Here is a 19,529-nt window from a genome sequence, read left to right on the forward strand (position 1 = left end):
TGTTGTTCTACTTTATCATTCTCACCATCTGACAACTGACAGTCCAATATTGCTAATGTTCTTATCAAGTCTCTTTCATTTCTATTGATTTCATATATTTTCTTTTTAGAATGGTCTCTCGAAATCTGCATGATTTTATACTTGATCCACTCCCAATCCACATGTGCAATTACTGATACTTCCTGACTAAAAGGTTTCAGAAAATCCTTAATTTTATTCCTGTACTCCTCATCTAAAAGAGAAGAATGGTTCATTTTCCAAATATTTGGTGCAAAATCTTTATCTATTTCTAGCAAAACAATTTTGTGATCTGATTTTATGCTTGGAATGATGTTTGAGTTAACACATCTACATCCTACAGATTTGGTAACAATAAAAAAATCAATCCTAGATTGAATAGTATTATTTTTTCTCCATGTGTACTTAGTTTCCTGTTGGTGATTTCTCTCCAAATATCTGTTAATTCAAGCTTAACCATAAGATTAGCTAAGGTTTGGCTAGTTTTGGTTGTGGATCCCAATCTTGTTGTCACTTGAACCTGAAGTGACTCGGAGTTGTCTCCCCTTAATCAAGATTGCAACCCCTCTGCTCTCTGAACAACCATGACTAAAATATATTTGATTATTCCTCCCCCACTGCTGACTCCAAAATGGTTCATCTTCAGGAACACTATGAGTCTCTTGAAGCAAATAAATATCTGCATCTTGCTTTTTTAAAAACAAAAATATTTCTCTTCGTTTATGTTTATCTCTAAGTCCCCTCACATTCAATGTAATGATCTTGACCATGTTATATACTACAGATAATGTTAACAACAAACCGTTAAAGAAAGATGTTGTTTTTCTACTCAGTGTGTGTTGTATTTCTACCCAGTGGGTGTTTTATCTGGTGACCTTGGATAATAGCATTGTTTGTGAGGAGTAAACAACAAAACTGTGACAGTGATAACACATTATAAGCCAAGGCCACGTTGTATATATCGGTTATCTGGGTGGAGACTTTGTTCAACATTCTCACTGGCTACTGTCGGGTGACAGATTGATCATATTGGAGAATAATCAGAACAGGATGTCATGTGCACCTGGTTGTGCGTTGTTTTACATATACGCGTTGAAACAGTAACTTAATACTGACTGTTAGCGACATGCCAGAGGTGACACGGTTCAGTATGCGAGCTGTTTACAACTACAGTGTAAATAGGTCTGGTATGTAGGAGGCACGCGCTCAACCCACCCATTAAAAATAGATAAATAAATGGACCTGTTTTTAGTTTTCAAATGTTTCTAATTTAAATAAAAATTTAAACAATATTGATATTGCCGATTTACGCACAGTGACAGTCATACCTGAACATACTGTGGTCGTTTACAGGTACACTCTCAAGAAACCCGTACAACCCGTTTTGAACGTGCATGACACTTCTCCTTGTTGTTGATTGATTCTATGAAACCCCCCTCCTGGTTTTGATGAGTTATCATAACAGCAGGGGGTGAGCCATAATAGCAGGGGGTGAGCCATAACAGCAGCAGTGAGCCGTAACAGCAGGGGTGAGCCATAACAGCAGGGGTGAACCATAACAGCAGGGGTGAGCCATAACAGCAGGGGTGAGCCATAACAGCAGGGGGTGAGCCATAACAGCAGGGGTGAGCCATAATGAGCCATAACAGCGGGGGTGAGCCATAACAGCAGGGGGTGAGCCATAACAGCGGCGGGGGTGAGCCATAACACAGCAGGGGGTGAGCCATAACAGCAGGGGGTGAGCCATAACAGCAGGGGGTGAGCCATAACAGCAGGGGGGAGCCATAATGAAACTGTATTCAGGACATCATGAGTACTTGCACAAAGCAAGTGCTACCAAATATGGCTGGTTTAATTATTTCCAAATTTGGATATACGTATGTAAACTGAGATAGGCAAGTATTTGGATATACTAATGATCACTAATGGCTTTTGCCTTATGCCAACCAAGCCATATTGTTCAAATAGCGTAATTTAACAGGCGAAAACTACACCAACTCACATAGCGGTCTTGTGAAAGTGTCGTAATGTCTAAGCGAATCACCCACTAACTTCTTTGAGAGGCATTTTAGAAGTTGGGAAGTACAATATAGCACAAACTTTATGGATAACAACTTCTTTTTATTCGTGAGTTCGACGTTTCGATACAGATTCTTGTACCGCTGTCAAGCATAATGGAACATGAAGAAGGGGGAAGTATATATATACTGGTTGTAACAATGTAACAAAGAAAACAACATAATTAACATAATAGGCTAGGCAGAAAGCTGTTATCCATAAAGTTTGTTCTATATTGAATCACCCACTGGTATGAAATATATATTCCCCATAGTATAGGATCAAATATATCACTATCAGTTACCAAAAAACTTATCCAAACCTCAATTCAACTTACTATTTCGATAAACTGACAATGGAGGAATAATTAAATGATAAATCTATAAAACCCGCGAAACAGTCGTCTATTCACAAAGGCAAACATGGCAAAAAAATGGAATTATTTTACAGTGCTGGTGACTATGGTCGTATGACGTTTACAAGAGGGGTCAGGTCCCAGCTTCTTCCATACAGGCCTCATGGAGTCACGTAAATATCAATGGCAATGTCAGTATGTGGTGTACCTGGCGTCATCTGCAATAACATCCCTGACCCTCCTCCTTACTGACTGTGGTGCTCGTTGAATTTCTTAGACCTAATTTTGTATGGAGGATCTCTCTGACGTATTCTGCAACCAGTTATTTCCCAAACATGCTCTACGGGATGGAGATTTGGACTCCTGAAAGGACAAGGTAGAGTGGCTACCGTATCTAGATGTAGGGAATCACCAACGGCACATGCGTGATGTGGAAGAGCATTGGCGTCCATGAAGATGTTAAGAGGATGTTCACAGAGATGTGGTACAACAACCATGTCTAGAATGTCAGTGATGTACCGTTGTCGATCCTGGTTTTGTCTGATCGTCACAAGGTCAAGTTTACAGTCATGTGAGAGGCACCCCTGCACCATCAATGTACCCCCGGCAAACAGTACCTGCTCCAAGATACGCTGCTATCCGTATGCAGTGTTTCAGCGGCGCCAAACCCGAGCTCGGCTATCACTCATAGTTAAAGAGATCTACCTTCGTCCCACCAGTGGGCCCTTCCCGACGACATCAAATTCCATTGACGTCGAGCTTAACATCACCAGGTTCCTCTTCCCTGAATGGGTGGATTCGAACTATTGTCAAAGGATGGACAGATGGACTGAGGAGTTTCAGAGTGGCATATCGACTGAGGAGACTGGGGTGGACTTAGGAGCCTCAGAGTGGCCAAACCACTGAGAGGTCCCACTGTGGCTAATTCCACTGAGGTGTCTGGGGTGGCCAGGTGGACTTAGAAGTCTCAGAGTGGCCAAACCACTGAGAGGTCCTACTGTGGCTAGTTCACTGACTTCTACTGAGGAGTCTCAGAGTGGCCAAACCACTGAGAGGTCCCACTGTGGCCAATTCCACTGAGGAGTCTGGGGTGGCCAGGTGGACTGACAGTACTCGTACCTGTGGTGTTCACCAAAGTTGTAATGATTATCTAAAACATGGCTTCCAGCCAACTCCATAATCCCCCGTCAACACACACACACACACACACACACACACGCACACACACACACGCACACACACACACACACACACACACACACACACACACATGTACTGCCGAAACTAATCGTCAGGGGCAAAACGACGATTACCTGATACTGGTTTGATATTTCTTAAGTTTTAAAAAAACGTACTATTCGTGTATCATCTGTATTAAAATCACGGTCATAACATCACAGCAAATTTATTTAAAGGAATCAATGAAATTATTGTATCTCGCCACGGATATCTACATGGCCAAAAGTCATGTTTCCGCCCACTCGCGTTGCTGAAGTACACATATATAGAAGATATGAGTTATCTAATAATAATTATGCCAAGTTTGGAATTGCGTTTCGCTAAGCATGGGGTCCAGTGTAGCTCACCGCGGCAGTTGACAGGTTGTCCGTGAACAGCAGCAGCCAGCAGCCAGCAGCCAAGTCACAGTCAGTCCTTCACACACGAACAGTGAGTGAGAGTTTAGTTTTACGCCGCTTTTAGCAATGTTCCAGCTATATCACAACCCCTCCAAAATGAGGTCTTCAAGGCATCACGTCATGGTTCCCTCCATGAAGCCTCGTTTTAAATCAAGGTCCACTAAATGTATTTATTTGTGAACAGATTAAATGTTTTGTAGTTTATGTGCAATAGTCCATATTTCCTGTTATTGAAACCCGTGATTGCTTTTAAGAAGGGCCTGTAGGGTTCAGAAACCTATATAAGGTCAACAGTAAACTGAAATATATTACTGTTCCTACTTGACTGAACGCGGCATATAAACATTTGGATGTTCTGAATAATCAAATAAATGCCTCTAGTACTCTAGTATACTGAAGTGAGTGAGTATGGTTTGAGCCGCTTTTAGCACTGTTCCAGCAAATATCATGGCGGGTGACGACAGAAATGGACTTCACACAGTGTACCCATGTGGGGAATCGAACCCGGGTCTTCGGTTTGACGAGCGGACGCTTTAACCACTAGGCCACCCCACCGCCCCCGCGTATACTGGAGACGAAACCAAGAAGATATACAGCACTGTGTATTAATTAATGTCGATACATTTGTCATGTTCGTGTACCTTGGGGAAGCGGTGCTCGCATGTGCGATTGTCAACTGTTCCACCTTGAATACTTAATGGCTAATATAGTGACCTGACAAGGTTAAAAATTAATGTCAGCAGTATACAATACACATTCTCGCTAATGTGAAACGTGAATACGTTGCATCGTGACCATCGACTCTATTTATGCTTATAAGCGCTCGTTTGTGGAAACCCGAAGCAAGTCTTTGTCGACCAAACAGCTGATGATGTTAGCAGCATAAAATACACTACCGTGAGACTGTGAAACTTCCATTAGCATGTTAATCCTGCTTTAAAACGATTGTTGGGGGAAACGTTGTGCAAATGTAAGTCGAGGATGCTGTGACCAAAGTGTAAGCGATTACTTCAAGCACAGTAAGCTATTTGTTATCGCTATCGCACGTTTACATGAAACACAATCAGCTCCTTGTTTCAAGGCCAGATTAATATGATACAATGTTTTAGATAGTGTGCCTGTTTGCAGACCTTGACCACTGTGTAAAGCGCGTTTGTCAGAGAATGCTCTGTGGTCGTGTATCGGTAACATGCGCTGATACCGTCACGAGGCTGACAGAAGATATGAGTTATCTAATAATAATTATGCCAAGTTTGGAATTGCGTTTCGCTAAGCATGGGGTCCAGTGTAGCTCACCGCGGCAGTTGACAGGTTGTCCGTGAACAGCAGCAGCCAGCAGCCAAGTCAGAAGTCAGACCTTCACACACGAACAGTGAGTGAGAGTTTAGTTTTACGCCGCTTTTAGCAATGTTCCAGCTATATCACAACCCCTCCAAAATGAGGTCTTCAAGGCATCACGTCATGGTTCCCTCCATGAAGCCTCGTTTTAAATCAAGGTCCACTAAATGTATTTATTTGTGAACAGATTAAATGTTTTGTAGTTTATGTGCAATAGTCCATATTTCCTGTTATTGAAACCCGTGATTGCTTTTAAGAAGGGCCTGTAGGGTTCAGAAACCTATATAAGGTCAACAGTAAACTGAAATATATTACTGTTCCTACTTGACTGAACGCGGCATATAAACATTTGGATGTTCTGAATAATCAAATAAATGCCTCTAGTACTCTAGTATACTGAAGTGAGTGAGTATGGTTTGAGCCGCTTTTAGCACTGTTCCAGCAAATATCATGGCGGGTGACGACAGAAATGGACTTCACACAGTGTACCCATGTGGGGAATCGAACCCGGGTCTTCGGTTTGACGAGCGGACGCTTTAACCACTAGGCCACCCCACCGCCCCCGCGTATACTGGAGACGAAACCAAGAAGATATACAGCACTGTGTATTAATTAATGTCGATACATTTGTTATGTTCGTGTACCTTGGGGAAGCGGTGCTCGCATGTGCGATTGTCAACTGTTCCACCTTGAATACTTAATGGCTAATATAGTGACCTGACAAGGTTAAAAATTAATGTCAGCAGTATACAATACACATTCTCGCTAATGTGAAACGTGACTACGTTGCATCGTGACCATCGACTCTATTTATGCTTATAAGCGCTCGTTTGTGGAAACCCGAAGCAAGTCTTTGTCGACCAAACAGCTGATGATGTTAGCAGCATAAAATACACTACCGTGAGACTGTGAAACTTCCATTAGCGTGTTAATCCTGCTTTAAAACGATTGTTGGGGGAAACGTTGTGCAAATGTAAGTCGAGGATGCTGTGACCAAAGTGTAAGCGATTACTTCAAGCACAGTAAGCTATTTGTTATCGCTATCGCACGTTTACATGAAACACAATCAGCTCCTTGTTTCAAGGCCAGATTAATATGATACAATGTTTTAGATAGTGTGCCTGTTTGCAGACCTTGACCACTGTGTAAAACGCGTTTGTCAGAGAATTCTCTGTGGTCGTGTATCGGTAACATGCGCTGGTACCGTCACGAGGCTGACACTGAGGTGCAAATGAGAGCTTCTTTATTCATTACGACACGTCATGTAGCCGTACACAGCTCATATTATCCTAGCCTTGCTCCAAGGCTGTACTGAATGCTGCTCCCATGGATGTCTAGTAATTCTATACTTCGCACCCCAGTCTGTTATTTATTATATTTTTTTAGAAATTACCATTTAAGCTATTAATGTTTCCTTTCGAAACTTGTGCCAGTCTAATATTATCCCCGCGTGCCTGACTGTATCATAAGGCCAGTTGTCCATAGCGGTCTCACAGCGAGACACAGGTCAGTCAGGTCACGACCCGGAGCATTGAGACTTATCATATATAGACTTGCTGTTGTTCTAGCAGGGGCGTACCCAGGAAAGTAATGAAGTGTATAGTTTGGCATGAAATGCATGTGGACCCGGTTTTTTGTAAATATCTCTTCATCCAAAGACCCAATCGATCTCAAACTGTGCAAGTGGATGTTTTGTCAGACAACCTAAGCACATTGTAAATCACCGATTTTATGCATTTGTATTAAAGAATCTGTCTATGTAACTGTCAACAAAATAAACAGCAGAACGCAAACTGCTTGCAGAGGGGGGAGCCAATGACCTGTAACAGCGGCAGTGTTGGGTCATGAAGGTAAATGCACGTGCAGTTCATAGGGAGGTTTCCCACCCCTACTACTCTCGAAAAAATATAGATCCATAACATCCCACATGTGAAACAAATTGCCGGAAGAATTAAGTGCAGGCACGTGCCTAAAGTCCACTGTCTATGTGTACACCACATATATTACTATTACAATGTCGCTAACCAAACAGTCAGTTGAGGACGTAGTCTCCAGCCACCTGACGGGAAACTAATACAATCAACTGTATCCCCTCAATACACGTTATTTAAGCCGTTCCGCAGATCAGATCAATGAGTGAGTGAGTTTAGTTTTATGCCGCACTAGGCAATGGTCCAGCTATATGGCGGTGGTCTGTAAATAATCGAGTCTGGACCAGACAATCCAGTGATCAACAGCATGAGCATCGATCTGTGCGATTGGGAACCGATGACATGTGTCAACCAAGTCAGCGAGCCTGACCACCCGATCCCGTTAGTCGCCTCTAACGACAAGCATGGGTTTCTGAAGATTAATATTTCAACCCGGACCTTCACGGGTAGATCAATGTGTATTTAAGTCCATGTCTAGTATTCCCTGCATAGTTGGAATGTTGCTACAGGCGGCATGAGACCATGTACCCACTCAACTAATAAGTGTATAGTTGCTATGACAAATACTTAAGAACATTTTACAGATACAAATTGTTGCAAAAATTTTGATGCAGTTTCTTTGTCCAGTATCACTAGTCGTTGTTTTTGGTGAAACAGTGATGGGTGAATGTGGTCAGTGTTGACGGGTTTGGGTGAAACAGTGATGGGTGAATGTGGTCAGTGTTGACGGGTTTGAGTGAAACAGTGATGGGTGAATGAGGTCAGTGTTGACGGGTTTGGGTGAAACAGTGATGGGTGAATGTGGTCAGTGTTGACGGGTTTGGGTGAAACAGTGATGGGTGAATGTGGTCAGTGTTGACGGGTTTGGGTGAAACAGTGATGGGTGAATGTGGTCAGTGTTGACGGGTTTGGGTTTAGGTGAAACAGTGATGGGTGAATGTGGTCAGTGTTGACGGGTTTGGTGAAACAGTGATGGGTGAATGTGGTCAGTGTTAACGGTTTTGGTGAAACAGTGATGATGGGTGAATGTGGTCAGTGTTGACGGGTTTTGGTGAAACAGTGATGGGTGAATGTGGTCAGGGTTGACGGGTTTGAGTGAAACTGATAGGTGAATGTGGTCAGTGTTGACGGGTTTTGGTGAAACAGTGATGGGTGAATGTCGTCAGTGTTAACGGGTTTTGGTGAAACAGTGATGGGTGAATGTGGTCAGTGTTGACGGGTTTGGGTGAAACAGTGATGGGTGAATGTGGTCAGTGTTGACGGGTTTGGGTGAAACAGTGATGGGTGAATGTGGTCAGTGTTGACGGGTTTGGGTGAAACAGTGATGGGTGAATGTGGTCAGTGTTGACGGGTTTGGGTGAAACAGTGATGGGTGAATGTGGTCAGTGTTGACGGGGTCAGTGTTGACGGGAGTGAAACAGTGATGGGTGAATGTGGTCAGTGTTGACGGGTTTGAGTGAAACAGTGATGGGTGAATGTGGTCAGTGTTGACGGGTTTGAGGTGAAACAGTGATGGGTGAATGTGGTCAGTGTTGACGGGTTTGGGTGAAACAGTGATGGGTGAATGTGGTCAGTGTTGACGGGTTTTGGTGAAACAGTGATAGGTGAATGTGGTCAGTGTTGACGGGTTTGGGTGAAACGGGTTACAATATCCTTTCAATATATGACCAGTGATCACTTATTGGATATTATTGAATTTTTCTCTTAAAAATACTTTTGAAAATATTATTCGGTAAACTGTTTCACATTGACAGCGAGGTGTGTGTGTGTCTCCATCCCATGTTACATGTTACATAACGACCGACACAGAACTGGCCCGCTCCCATATACGAGCTGCCTCTGTATATGGGAGCGAGCCAGTTCTGTGTCGGTCAATATTGCTCCCAGCAAGCGTTTTGCTCGCAGTATAGTCGCTGTAGCGCCCTTTGTTCTGGGGGCGTCGCAAGGTTGTCGAGGTCAGTGGCCTACTTGTTTACACTTAACGCTGATGCATATTTTGTTCGTGTTTTTTGACCAAAGAGGCTAAACAGCATAGATACTTCCTATACGTCATACATGTTGCTGCGGCCGACTGATGGGTACAACGACACTGGGGGAATATTCCCATGTGTGTTAACTAACGACAGGGGTCGCTAATGGCGAGCTGTGTGGCTGTGGTCCCCCTATAAAAATGTTCATTTCTTGCTTTTGATTTCACAACCACCGTATAACTCTAGGTTAAACACACAGCATGGCTGTTACCTGGAAATCGTGACTATGTTCGGCTCAGGTTTCACTGCACGACATTCAGTGCCAGCCACGATAGGCAAGATACTATCAGACATCGTATTACGGCCAATACCGAATACTGCCTCCACACGAACGTGATGTCGGACTGCTAGCGCACTACTCAAGTCAGATGCTCATTCTGTATAGGCATTCACAAGTTCCTTCTTGCTGCAACACATAGTACATCATAGAAGTTATGTCCTCCCCAACCGCCGGAAACTGGATGACTATAGGACTCATAAAAAGTCCGCAAATGACGAGGGGGGAGGAGAGTTAACTCCCTTTGACCACCGTTACTATTTTAAGTACAGCTTCAACCATTCGCTTTTACAGGTTCATAACTCCAACAGTAGCTTTATTAGCGACGAGCGGGTGCCGGATAGTAATGGTCTGACTATACTCATTTAGTACAATAAGACATTCACTGAAAAACAGTTACTAAAACATATCCTGTCCACAAATTTAGATCTTGGCATTGTATTTATGTATTTACATCATGTAAAATGAGAACATTTTCATTTTGAACTTCCATGTTAAGTAACTCATGGGCGGATCCGGGGGCAAGGGGCAGGCACCCTCATTCCTGTATCCGCCTATGTTAAACTTCACGAATCTAGGTCTGAATTGCTTGAGACAAATTCCACATATTATCAGTCGTAAGAAATGTTTGTATACAGTTAGCCATTTCTAAAGATGGGCGATGGGGTGGGGCAACAGTCGTGCCCCCACTTCATCGCGAATAATTGTCACAAATTTGGCCGGGCTTCCCTCTTTCGATGTCATTGCTCACGACTCCAGCCCCAAACCCTAACCGAATGGTCCCTAAACGCGGATCAGAGCATAGCTAGATATGTTTGTTTTTTTGTCTCGACATAAGTTGAAAAAGTAAGAATAAATAAATTACATCGGCCCCTTTCTTCGCTCTACATCCTTGTCCTTGTTCTAGTTGTAAGAGTTATGCAGCGACCGTTATAGGTCCGGGAGTACTAATGACTGTACACACTACATCAGCTTCATGGTAATTGGTATGTCAAGTTAACACTGGAACATGGCCCCATAACATAAATATCACCAGATGGCGGGACAGCCCGCCTGCACTCAGTTGTAGAAATACATACAACAGTTTGGAGAAGGACCATCCATGTTATAATGAAATTGGTATGTAGTCAGTGTGTCACGTGATTTTCCTATCCTCGTGGCAATCAATACGACAGCTTGCAGTCGGTCTTTGTTTCAAGTCATCTGTGCAAAGGTAAGCCTGAGAATAACGCCTCGAATATCAGCGCCACTTTGACCATTAGAGGTTATGTACCTGTACCTCAGATACCTGGTTGTATGGCGCTATGCGCTACGATACAGAGGATCCTGTCCATGGATACTGTCACTATCGACTTTCGATCGTTGAACAACCTGCTAATTATAACAAGGTCACGGCAAGCACCGAGGTGCTGCGAGGTTATAGGGCGTTTCCCCAGTACCTGTTAGTATCGACGTGATCTACCTTCTACGATTCAGCCTACAGCATACCCCAGGAACCAGGCTGCGCCAAGATTTGTCATCGACTAAATTATAGCGACTGCATTTATTTGTGAATAAAATATTAAATGATGTGAAGCAAGACCGTAACCCTAACACGCCCCTGCTTCTCCATGTGAACGGATGGTGGTGGCGGCGGGTGTCAGATATCCGAAACATTTCCCCGCTGAGGTATCGTGCAGTTTACAGGTCCAGAGGTTGAGTCAAGCAACTGGCATACGAGTGAGTGAGTGAGTGAGTATTGCCTTAAGCCGCTTTTAGCAATATTCCGGGAACACCTGAGTGGGCTTCACACATTGTGCCAATGTGGGGTATCGAACTCGGAACACGAACGCTTTAACCACGAGGCTATACCCTACCGCCCCACTGGCATACGACACCACGATCAAGTGATGATTCGTTGGATGGACGCCAGTAAAGTGCATTTGAGTAATGATTTCACGCCATATAAACACTCTTCCAGACATGTCGGGGTCCGGATCCTATAAGGTAGAGACGGTGATCAAGCATGCCTGCACCACCATAGGCGAGGGCCCTCACTGGGACGACGCTTCGCAGAGTCTCTACTACGTGGACATCACCAACGGAGACGTGCACCGTTGGGACTCCAACACCGGCGTTGACAGTAAGATCAATATGGGTGAGTTATGTGCAGAATAATCCGATGATTCTTTTTAAAAGCACTTCATTTGTAAATGCGTACCACGAATTCGAGGTGTGACATTTACAGCCGTTATTAGTTCGCGGCACGTCGGCTCAGTCCACACCACTCGGTATCTTGTACAGATGGACGAGTGTGCCAAGTGGCGTCGGGATCATGAAGTGTCCGTAGATTATTACCACGAGTCACCATGTTTATCCGTAACATCCGTAATTGTCCTTATGGTTTTTTGTCCTAGGGGGCTTTTGTCAACAGGGGGTTTGTCCTACAATCTAGTTTTCGTTCTAAAAAATCCAAAGGTCGCGGGTTCGCGTCCGACTAATTCTCACGAAACTGGTTGTCTGTCTTGGGGACAAGTGACCTGCGGCTGAGATCGTGCGCACGAAACAAAGGTGCTCCAGTAAAGTAGAAATTCACAGATGGCCACGAGCAAGGATCTGTGACTCACAGGTCAAGTGTATCTCAATCGGTGTTTAAAGTGCCGCCATTCTCCTCAACGAATGATGGCTTCTTTGACTACTTTACCCTTCACTGAGTAGGCCCTATGCTATGTTTTAGTTAGACATAATCTTTCTTCAGATTATTTATGTGGGTGATTGTATACCGCCAGGTCCGTTCGCTACTGTGGTAGTCCCGAGGAAGAAGGGAGGCTTGGTGGTGGGACTTGGCCGGAAGTTGGTATCGGTGGACTGGGACACACAGGCTATGGAGACGTTGGTGGAGGTGGACCAGGGCACAAGCAACAGGTTCAACGACGGGAAGTGTGACCCGAAAGGAAGACTGTTTGCTGGTGAGCATGCGCAGTTACGGCACCAAGAACCGTCAATGATCTTCGTTACCAACGATGATTTTACTTTACGGGAGATAACTCTTCCAATCGGTGACAAACACATATAAAAACCATAATCAAACCAAAGAAGAAGGCTCATTAATTAAGTATCGAACTGAGAAAGTGACTCGGAAAGAAGAACGTGTGGTGAAATAGACAAATGAAATTATATAAACAGTTAAATCGGTAATCTACTGTCGTAACATATAAAAAGCTCGCGCCTGTGAAATATCAACAAAACATTAGAAAAATAGCTCACACCAAAGCCTTCACCGAGTATTCACCGGACAACCCGCCTCCAAGCTTCGCGAACCTGTTTCACTGCACATGTGCTGTTGAAACCACTTTTCTCCCAAGCGCTGGGGGAAAATTAGTGAATCGTTTGAACTCCGATTTCGCGCGTTGTTTTTCATCGCGTTATTTTTCAACTTTATAAGTTGAATTTGCATTTTTGATGATTTGTTTCGGTAAGTCCATACCGAAAGGTATCAGAGTCTGCAAAGTTGTGTTTTACGTTGCATGTGACCTTAACTTTTTAAGATATAGTGGTGAATACACAATGCCATTTAGAAAGTGGTCAAATGTAACATATTATATTTGAGATTACACTTTCTTAGTAAAGTACAGATTCTAGTACTTTTGTTGGGTTGAGTCCCACCAACACCTTCAGAGTTAAGCACCTAATCGCCAGCACACAAAGTCAGCCACCTAACCCGCTCAGCCACCGCGACTTCTACTAAAATGGAAGTCGGACAACTGGTCGTCTAGACCACGGACTTCGCGCTGGCTGAGCGGGTTAGGCGGCTGACTTTGTGTGCTGGCGATTAGGTGCCTGACTCTGAGGGTGTGGGTTCGAATCCCGCATGGGACTCAACCAAACAAAAGTACTGGAATCTGTACTTTACTGAGAAAGTGTAATCCCAAATATAACATATGTTATATAGTGCGATGTCCTTAATTCATGATTGATTGTAAATATGATTTAGTCACTTGGACACCACGTCAAAGTTCACCCTGGCCAAGTTGGTCATAGAAAAAGACTCCCGAATATATGAGTCGACCAAGAAAGAGGCTATTGATCGTTTCTGTAATAACAGGGTAAGTTAGTAAGAGTATTAGTGTGTGGTTATTTGTGTACGCTGGTGTAATCGTTTGGGTAGTCGCTGTTTTCCTTACAGTATATTTCAGCCGATATTAATGATGCACTTTATAATCTTTAGAACAGATATCAATAATATAAGAACGAGCTGGCTTCAGAGGGCAAGAATGTCGGTTTCAGACTATTTACGATTTGTACGATGTATGTATGTGTGACAAAACCCTTGAAAACCTTGTCAGCTGAACACAGATACGTACTTCCTGTTGCCAGGAACCATGGGTAGGAGATTGCACCAGCCCAGCCGGAGATGGAGATGGGGACGTTGTATTCTCTCGACACCAACGGAGATCTCAAAACACACGCCAGCAAAATCAACATCTCCAATGGCCTGGCCTGGAGCGCTGACGGCCGCATCTTGTACTATGTCGACTCCATCCCCGGCAACATCTTCGCCTTCGACTATGACGTCAATACTGGAAACACGTGTTAGTTCACCTCCATTTCTTACATCTGAGTCCGAGTTTCTGTAACATTCCTAGAAAACCATATATGCCCAATACTCGATCTTTACTTTTAACACGATGAGAATCATTTCCGACCAAATTTTGAATGCAGCTTGTCTTTGATATTATTTAAACCCATTTGTAATACAAAAGTAAAGCGTTTATATATTGCATGCCACTATTTACGACTGCTGTCTGCTCCAGCCAATCAGAGGACAGTTGTTGACTGTGGTCCTGAGCGACGATTTACATACGGGTTCCCCGACGGCATGACGATCGACACTGAGAGGAAACTCTGGCTAGCTTGTTACAGTGTGGGCAAAGTGGTCCGATTCGACCCAGAGACAGGTACGTGTGTTTCATCGGGAAACATTCTGTTACCATGTTGTTTCATCTATTTAATTGGCATTTTAGACGTTGCTGAATAAAAAGAAAGGTAGGATACTTCACGGATGGCACCTTCTCCATTATACTTTGATGCAACGTTTCGGTAAGATTCTGTCACGAGTGCAGTCCTACAGCACTAACATTTTCATATACATTGTACATCTTAATCAGGGAGACTATATAAGGGGGGAGTGGTCACTCCTCGAAAAGCCCCTTGGCGTTTGCCTCGGCTCGTCACGTGACCAGTGTAGCCAATATGGCGGCAGCGTAGTTTTTAAGATTGAGCCCGGTTTATTTTCAACAGCTGATTACATTCGCTGAGTGTTGTGACAACTGAAAACCTACATGTAGAAGATAAGTTACCTATTCTGTCACTTCATTTTAAGTCAAATAATTGTTATTAGTGTCAGTATTAGTACAGTAGATTTGTAGTAAAGTTTCAAGTCGGCATGTTGTAGCTCACTGGCTTCAATTCTCGGTACACAGCGAAGAAAGACTAAATTCTATCGCTAAAAACTTCTTTCACATATTCGTTTAATTTTTAGAAGGGAATATACCTTTAGTTGAAAGGTGTTTGCAAGTAATAGTGATATTTTTATAACTTAAAATTTTTGTTAGGGTGTATTTGAGGTGTGTGAAAAATATGACATATCGCCGATCTGCCATTGAAATACTACAGGGCGTTGTTTGAGTGTTTCTAGTTATTGTTCTAAAACATCTTTCACATACACCTTTAGTTTTTATGAGGGAAATATACCATCAGGTGAAAGGTGTTTGCAAGTAATAGTGATAGTTTTATAATTTAAAAAAATTTGTTAGGCTGTATTTGAGGTGTGTGAAAAATATGACATATCGCCGATCTGTTCTGATCCGCAATTGATGCTTGTGATGCTTGAGTGGTACAGTTCTAAAACTTCTTTCTTTCTTGTTGACCTTAGTATTTGTCAAAACTGGAAAGGTGTTTACAACGCTTTGTGATAGTTCTAAACTTTCTGTTTTTGAGGGGTGTGTGACAGCGTCAGTTAACATTCTGTCAATGTCCATGCCATTCCACACATGCAATAAGATATCTGAATTAGTTACTAATGTAAAACATGTCTCAAAGTAGATTTAAAAAAAAAAGGACAGCTGATGTTAAGACATGTGTTCTACCGATAGTTTTGCCTCCTTTAACTTGTTTGGGGAGATGGCAGTGGTGTATCATTTATTCTTTCATTCATTCACATATTTCTTTCTTTCTTTTCTTCTTTTTCTTTATTTCTTTCATTCATTCACGTATAATTCTTGCTCTTAATTAATTAATTAATTCATTCATTCATTCATTGTAAAATTCCAACTGATACAATAAACTGGCTGAAGTACTTCTATGATGGGCATTTTAGAAGTTGAGTTGATGAACTGTCATTATTATTCTTGGCTGAAGTACTGTTAAACGCAGCCGAAGTTGCGCTGGGAACGAACCAAGTCACTGTGTGCGTTGGAGCATGACGAGAATGGAGATTAACAAAAACAACATGATGGTATGAGTGACAGTACAATGGATACTGGTAATAAATACAGTAACAACTGGTGGAAGCCAAGTGTGCGTCAGGCGGAACAAAAGATGTACATAGATGATAGGATGAATTAGCGATGATAGCTGGAGTGCTCTGTTGTTTTATCAGTTCATTGTTGGCGGATATAGACAACCTGGTTGAAGGCTTGTGTAGGCGGATATAGACAACCTGGTTGAAGGCTTGTGTTGGCGGATTGATAGACAACCTGGTTGAAGGCTTGTGTAGGCGGATTGATAGACAACCTGGTTGAAGGCTTGTGTAGGCGGATTGATAGACAACCTGGTTGAAGGCTTGTGTAGGCGGATATAGACAACCTGGTTGAAGGCTTGTGTTGGCGGATATAGACAATCTGGTTGAAGGCTTGTGTAGGCGGATATAGACAACCTGGTTGAAGGCTTGTGTAGGCGGATATAGACAACCTGGTTGAAGGCTTGTGTAGGCGGATATAGACAACCTGGTTGAAGGCTTGTGTTGGCGGATATAGACAACCTGGTTGAAGGCTTGTGTAGGCGGATATAGACAACCTGGTTGAAGGCTTGTGTTGGCGGATATAGACAACCTGGTTGAAGGCTTGTGTAGGCGGATATAGACAACCTGGTTGAAGGCTTTGTTGGCGGATATAGACAACCTGGTTGAAGGCTTGTGTAGGCGGATATAGACAACCTGGTTGAAGGCTTGTGTTGGCGGATATAGACAACCTGGTTGAAGGCTTGTGTAGGCGGATATAGACAACCTGGTTGAAGGCTTGTGTAGGCGGATATAGACAACCTGGTTGAAGGCTTGTGTAGGCGGATATAGACAACCTGGTTGAAGGCTTTGTGTTGGCGGATATAGACAACCTGGTTTGAAGGCTTGTGTAGGCGGATATAGACAACCTGGTTGAAGGCTTGTGTAGGCGGATATAGACAACCTGGTTGAAGGCTTGTGTAGGCGGATATAGACAACCTGGTTGAAGGCTTGTGTTGGCGGATATAGACAACCTGGTTGAAGGCTTGTGTAGGCGGATATAGACAACCTGGTTGAAGGCTTGTGTAGGCGGATATAGACAACCTGGTTGAAGGCTTGTGTAGGCGGATATAGACAACCTGGTTGAAGGCTTGTGTAGGCGGATATAGACAACCCTGGTTGAAGGCTTGTGTTGGCGGATATAGACAATCTGGTTGAAGGCTTGTGTTGGCGGATATAGACAACCTGGTTGAAGGCTTGTGTAGGCGGATATAGACAACCTGGTTGAAGGCTTGTGTTGGCGGATATAGACAACCTGGTTGAAGGCTTGTGTAGGCGGATATAGACAACCTGGTTGAAGGCTTGTGTTGGCGGATATAGACAACCTGGTTGAAGGCTTGTGTTGGCGGATATAGACAACCTGGTTGAAGGCTTGTGTAGGCGGATTGATAGACAACCTGGTTGAAGGCTTGTGTTGGCGGATATAGACAACCTGGTTGAAGGCTTGTGTTGGCGGATATAGACAACCTGGTTGAAGGCTTGTGTTGGCGGATATAGACAACCTGGTTGAAGGCTTGTGTAGGCGGATTGATAGACAACCTGGTTGAAGGCTTGTGTAGGCGGATTGATAGACAACCTGGTTGAAGGCTTGTGTTGGCGGATTTGATCTGCTTCTTTCAGTTTTTTCTACATTGTACCCTTTGATGTTGTCATTAGGGCAGATGTTGGCGTGGTCTGTTGGCTGATTTTCGGTCTGATTTAGTGTTAGATGTTAAAGGTCTTTGATTTTAAAGCCTATATGGTATGGGGAGCTTCAGCTGCACAAGACTCGCCAGAGTCACAACTGGTTTTAAAGACAACCTCTTGTTGTTTGGAGGTCTCCCTTCCATTAGCTTTCGATAGGGTTTCAAGGGTGTAGAACCAGTGAAATACGTTTGCCGCTTCAGGTGACGGCTGATGAGGGGAGGTATTTCCTATGAAGAGGGGAGAGATAGGTGCTGGTTCGCATTTGATGGCGGCCGGTTTACATGCAATACATTATCACCTCTATTACGTAGGGACAGTTTCATACAAGCGCATGTTTTAAGCCATAGGGTTGAAACAAGCTGAATGGTTTAGACCCTAGTCAGAGGATAGATTTAATTTTTCATACTCATGGTTTGGGCGAATAGCTGCAAGATGGCGGATGTGGCGTTGAGCAATACTCACACGCCCATACCACGCGAGAACATTATATAGTACAAGCTGTACCATAACCTATACTTGTTGTACTAATGTATCAGTGACTATACTTGTTGTACTAATGTATCAGTGACTATACTTGTTGTACTAATGTATCAGTGACTATACTTGTTGTACTAATGTATCAGTGACTATACTTGTTGTACTAATGTATCAGTGACTATACTTGTTGTACTAATGTATCAGTGACTATACTTGTTGTACTAATGTATCAGTGACACTACTTGTTGTACTAATGTATCAGTGTATTGCCAGGCAAGGAGCTGTTGACGATCGGGTTCCCAGGCGCTACTCGGACAACGTCTTGTTGCTGGGGAGGCAAGAACCTGGACGAGCTGTACGTTACTTGTGGGAAGGAGGGAGTCACAGACGAACAGTTCCTGACCTGCGACAACCTGGCTGGGTCAGTGTTCAGGGTGACTGGACTCGGCTTCAAGGGAACGCCAGCCAATGTGTACGAGGGATGAGGACAGTTATACAACAAACTGTTATACACGACTTCACCAGGGTTATAGTTGCGCCTGTGTTGGAGTCCGCTTTGGAAACTACTTATGTATGAAAGTATGTGTATATACAGGAGGGAGTTGGGACAGGGTTAGTCGTTGTGCGTCATGGTGAGTTGAGGTGTTTGTCGTAACGTTTTATTTAAGTGTATTTCCTACACACAGGAACAGCCTTGTGAAGACGGTGCCTTGGTCTTAACATTCAACAATCTGTGCTCATATTTTACATGTGTCTTATCACCCAAGTGATGGACAGGGATGTTGTTTTGACATTATGCTTTGTAGAAAAAACATAAAGGACGTTGCAAGAGTCGTTATTGTGGAATTCTTTCAGCTTTACTGTTTGAGAATGATAATTGATCACGTGAAATGAGAGAGTGATTATGATTATATGCCGCTTTTAGCAACATTCCAGCAATATCAAGATGGAGGACACCAGAAATGGGCTTCACACATTGTACACATGTGGGGGATTGAACCCGGGCCTTCAGTGTGACGAGCCGACGCATTAACCATTAGGCTACCCCCGCCACCCGATCCCAAGAAATGAGTGAAGGGACATGGTGTGTACGTCCTCTTCACGATCACTGCACTTAAATAGCGACGTACAGGTGTCCATGAAGACCCGGGTTAACATTGATCTTCAGCAACCCAAAGGCGACT

The 19,529-nt window shown here is 43.5% G+C and overlaps 1 protein-coding gene across 1 annotated transcript; it reads left to right on the forward strand.

Annotated features, from left to right (window-relative positions):
* The first annotated feature begins 5,325 nt into the window (after nucleotides 1–5,325).
* Nucleotides 5,326–19,179, forward strand: LOC124257018 (regucalcin-like). Its single transcript, XM_046690984.1, has 7 exons — nucleotides 5,326–5,440; nucleotides 11,605–11,781; nucleotides 12,413–12,605; nucleotide 13,545; nucleotides 14,014–14,215; nucleotides 14,438–14,581; nucleotides 18,619–19,179. The coding sequence occupies exons 2-7, from the start codon at nucleotides 11,607–11,609 to the stop codon at nucleotides 18,828–18,830; spliced, it is 927 nt and encodes a 308-aa protein (XP_046546940.1). The 5' UTR covers nucleotides 5,326–5,440; nucleotides 11,605–11,606; the 3' UTR covers nucleotides 18,831–19,179.
* Nucleotides 19,180–19,529: the final 350 nt, after the last annotated feature.

This window comes from Haliotis rubra, unplaced genomic scaffold, assembly GCF_003918875.1.
Source record: "Haliotis rubra isolate DU_JTF1 unplaced genomic scaffold, ASM391887v1 Scf648, whole genome shotgun sequence".
Lineage (NCBI taxonomy): Eukaryota > Metazoa > Mollusca > Gastropoda > Lepetellida > Haliotidae > Haliotis > Haliotis rubra.

Excerpts from the sequence above, each read along its gene's own strand:
- LOC124257018 (XM_046690984.1), top strand. The coding sequence starts at position 11,607 with ATGTCGGGGTCCGGATCCTATAAGGTAGAGACGGTGATCAAGCATGCC. Across the intron at positions 11,782-12,412 it reads TGACAGTAAGATCAATATGG|GTCCGTTCGCTACTGTGGTA; the intron begins GTGAGTTATGTG and ends GTATACCGCCAG. Across the intron at positions 14,582-18,618 it reads CCGATTCGACCCAGAGACAG|GCAAGGAGCTGTTGACGATC; the intron begins GTACGTGTGTTT and ends GTGTATTGCCAG.